The sequence below is a fragment of the Silene latifolia genome, chromosome 7 (genome assembly GCF_048544455.1).
Source record: "Silene latifolia isolate original U9 population chromosome 7, ASM4854445v1, whole genome shotgun sequence".
NCBI classification, from domain to species: domain Eukaryota; kingdom Viridiplantae; phylum Streptophyta; class Magnoliopsida; order Caryophyllales; family Caryophyllaceae; genus Silene; species Silene latifolia.
In genome coordinates this window covers 22934893-22938466 of record NC_133532.1, presented here as the reverse complement: position 1 = coordinate 22938466, position 3574 = coordinate 22934893, and the positions used below count along the sequence as shown (strand labels likewise).

Below are 3574 nucleotides of genomic sequence, written 5' to 3'. Positions count from 1 at the left end.
ATACTCATCAAAAGCAAGAGTTAATCGTACCTTTTCCGCAGAAATCGTATGGGTCAACCGACAGCAGCGGTCTTGCTCTGAAAAGCATTCGAACCAAGTGTTTATTGATGATAGTTGACTGCATATAACTGCCTACTTGTTTTAAAAATAAAAATAAAAAGTAAAAACACGCTTTTGCGCAAGGCATAGCGAAGCGCTAACCAAAATGCCATAGAGACATACTTGTTAGATATGGCGCAGCTAGCGAGGCTCACTCAAGCATGCTACTATGAGATTACCACAACTTTTTCTCCTACTTATTTAAGTATACCCTTCCCGTCGCAAGCCATTGGGTTTGGCAGTTTTGTTTCATTTTTTCTAAAATAGCAAAAGTGGGCCATTTTAAGAAATAACTACTGAAATAGGGTCCACTAGAACAGGTAGGTATCTTTGAAGCTGATAATGAATAGAACCGCCATCTCCCGTGATGGTTTCCCCATACAAACTGCCATTAGGCCATTACTCCTATAGGAATCAGTCATTGTTCAGGATTCTAGGTACTCAACTAAACAGGTCACTAGGAGTAATACAGAATTTCAGATTGTCAAAATCGATATGTAGTAGACTAGTACTGTACATAATAGCAAAGTTGGAGTGACGAAAGAATCAGATTATCAAACATATGAGAGAATTTTATGGACGGAGAAGTGAAAACCTGTTCCAAAGGGATCTTTGAGAATATTGTATGCCTTAAAAAGCTCCAATGACATGTTTGCCATAGCCTCACTTGCAGCAGAGTGGTCAAGCTTAGAAAGTGAAATTGTCAATAAGGGCATCCCTTTAGATTTTCGAGCAACCAACTTTGCTGATACGGCATCTACAATACAGTAATATACAGCTAGGATTAGAAATATGCCATAATCAGTGTTTTAATATAAAAGGGGCGAAAGACACCATTCATAAATAAGTTTCAAACTCGTACCACACGAAAACAGGTTTAGAAAAAATATAAGCTCCATTACCATTCAATTTTGGCTGCCACTTGATAACAAGTTTCACATCCTTGGATTTCAAAGAAGTAACCACATAGTTCACAAAATCAGACCATGAACCACTGATTCCTATGCTATCCCGCTGCACACAGATCAAACAAAAATAAAATGAAAACAGAAAAGATATAAAACCTTGTTGTATACATACATATCAAGAAAAAATATTACATGTTATTCTACTCAAAGCATAATAAATCTCATGGAACCCAGACGAATACAAACCAAAGCATGGAGTATTGGCTAATTGCCGAAAGTAAACCATCATTATAACTTGACAAAATTCAGCCAATCATCCAAGATGCCCTTCTAAATGCTGCTATAGAAATGAGGTTAAGAATCCCGAACTTTCAATTCCTAGTTTAATATAATCCCATCAAAGCTTCTTGGTAATGTTTAGATGGCGGTACATCAACTTATTCAATCTCTCGCCCTTTTAGAACAAATAACCATAAACAGCAATCAAAACACAAATTTAATTTTCTATAGCACGCCCCGTAGCAAAAAAATCACTAAAAAGATTTCTTCTAATTTTCTAATAACGGACATAAAAGAACTCCTTAAAGGACACCAAAGGGACGGTGACACCCATATACACATAGAAAGCTTTTATGAAACCATGGGAGAGCTAACTAGTAACAAGGAGTAGTACTACCCAAACATCGAAAACTTGGTTAAGAATATCAATATTTACTTCCCCAAATGACCTTGTACTATGTACTCCCTCTGTCCCCGTCATTTGTTTACCTACTTCATTTCAATTGTTTACCTTTCTATTTTAGGAATGCATTTGATGGGCAATTTGATCCTCCACAGTCATTTGTTTACTTTTTGTTTACCTTTTAGTCCACAGTTTAGGGTTTAGGGTTTTAGGGTTTTAGGGTTTAGGGTTTACCTTTGATTAATCCCAGTCATTTGTTTACCTTCAGTTTTGGCACACAAAACCGCCAAGTTGCATTTGGTATTACTCCCTCCGTCCCAGTCATTTGTTATCAAATTGCCCATCAAATTGCCCACCTCCGCCATATGATGAAACCCTTTCTCTAAAGCAACTCCAGCAAACATATATAGATTCTAAATCTCTAAATCAATGAATAATCACAATCATACAATGTAATCACATCTCCAAAAATGCTCATTTTGCATAAACAATATCTCCTCAAATTTGTAAAATAAAGCATTCACAAATTCCGTGGTATAAGACCATAAAAAGTAACATATACACGAAAGCAACACAAATTTCAAGTTATAAAAAGACCGTCTTACAGTAGAATTACTGAATAGAGTATAGATCATTCATGGCAATCATGTATTAAAACAATAACCTTTTTTTGTGTGCATAAACAAATGACATACCATATCCTCAAGTTGGAGAATGGAGCGACGAGACTCCCAAGTATTCTGGCGAAAATCAGAGACATGAAGAGTGAGGTGAGACGGGTCAGAAGCATAGACCCGGTATAGAAATGGGTTTAATTTGGGCCCACCATTGTTGCTGCTGGACCCACCTTCCCACTCTGCTTTTGCTTCTCCAAATATCGTCTCCAGCTCTTGCAGATCACACCCCATTTCTCCTCTAATGTCTTCTTTCAGTAATGCCCGGGTACTCGTGTCGTGTGGCCGTGTGTTTGGTTTTGAGAGGTCAAACTAACAAATTAATACTAGCAAGCAACACATTAAAAATCGCAAAAGTGGTAATTAACCTCTTTAATTTTATTTGATTGGTAAATTAGGTTTTATAAGTTTTATTTGGAGCAATTAAGCTCTTAAGTTCTATCAAAACTAAAATTCAATCTCATTTTCTTAATTTTCATCAAATCCTTAAATTAAAATCACTTTTAATACAATTTATTAATTAATTATAAAATATTTTGTTTTATAATTTTAAAACTTTTTGTTCCGGGTACGAATTCCGAAGTAGGTTTGTTTACCACGCTAGCTTTGTCGAATAATGCCTCTTCTAGCCTTGACTGCTCTCCTCGGCCTCTCCTGCAACAATGAGCAAACTGAGGGCTTGGCTTTGTGCCAAGCGTCTTTCTTTCAACGCCGCTCAAGTCGGTGAACTTATTGTGATTAAGTAGTATGTAGCTTGATGACGTGTATTGTAGAGAGATGAGAGAGATAATACCAATTTAAGTGGTTCTTAGGTTAGATTCTGGATCCCTTCCTCAATGAGGATTGAGGAGTATTTATAGACTTTCACCTTTTGTCGCGTGGTGGCAAGTGGGGCAAGTGGCATAAGCGGTGGAAAGAGGCGATCTACCCTCGGCCGGGGACCTATGGCGGTAGGTGAGCCTGGTTGACTCCATGCCGAGGGTTCTTGGATATGAGTACGCGGGTATGTGCCCCTACCGGTAGGTTGCCATCTTGGGACCCAGTGGAAGGCCGAAAAAGGCTGCATCGGCCGGGATGTCTAAGTCATTGGCTTCTTTGTGGATATCTTTGACCTCGTTCAATATGTTGACTTGGTCGGCGGGCACGAGAATATGCCCCATCAATTTGCCCCAGCGTAGTCTATGCCGTGGTATGGGCTCCGATGTATCTTT

The 3574-nt window shown here is 38.4% G+C and overlaps 1 protein-coding gene across 1 annotated transcript in view; it reads right to left on the bottom strand.

The window, feature by feature from the left end:
* Positions 1-2707, bottom strand: part of LOC141591920 (uncharacterized) — a 3572-nt gene extending 865 nt beyond the window's left edge. Inside the window, exons 1-4 of the mRNA XM_074412419.1 lie at positions 2385-2707; positions 1002-1113; positions 695-856; positions 31-77 (exon numbers count right to left, since the gene is read on the bottom strand). Of these exons, the coding sequence (XP_074268520.1) occupies positions 31-77; positions 695-856; positions 1002-1113; positions 2385-2597 (534 nt within the window). The 5' untranslated portion in view covers positions 2598-2707. The remainder of the gene's footprint in view (positions 1-30; positions 78-694; positions 857-1001; positions 1114-2384) is intronic.
* Positions 2708-3574: the final 867 nt, after the last annotated feature.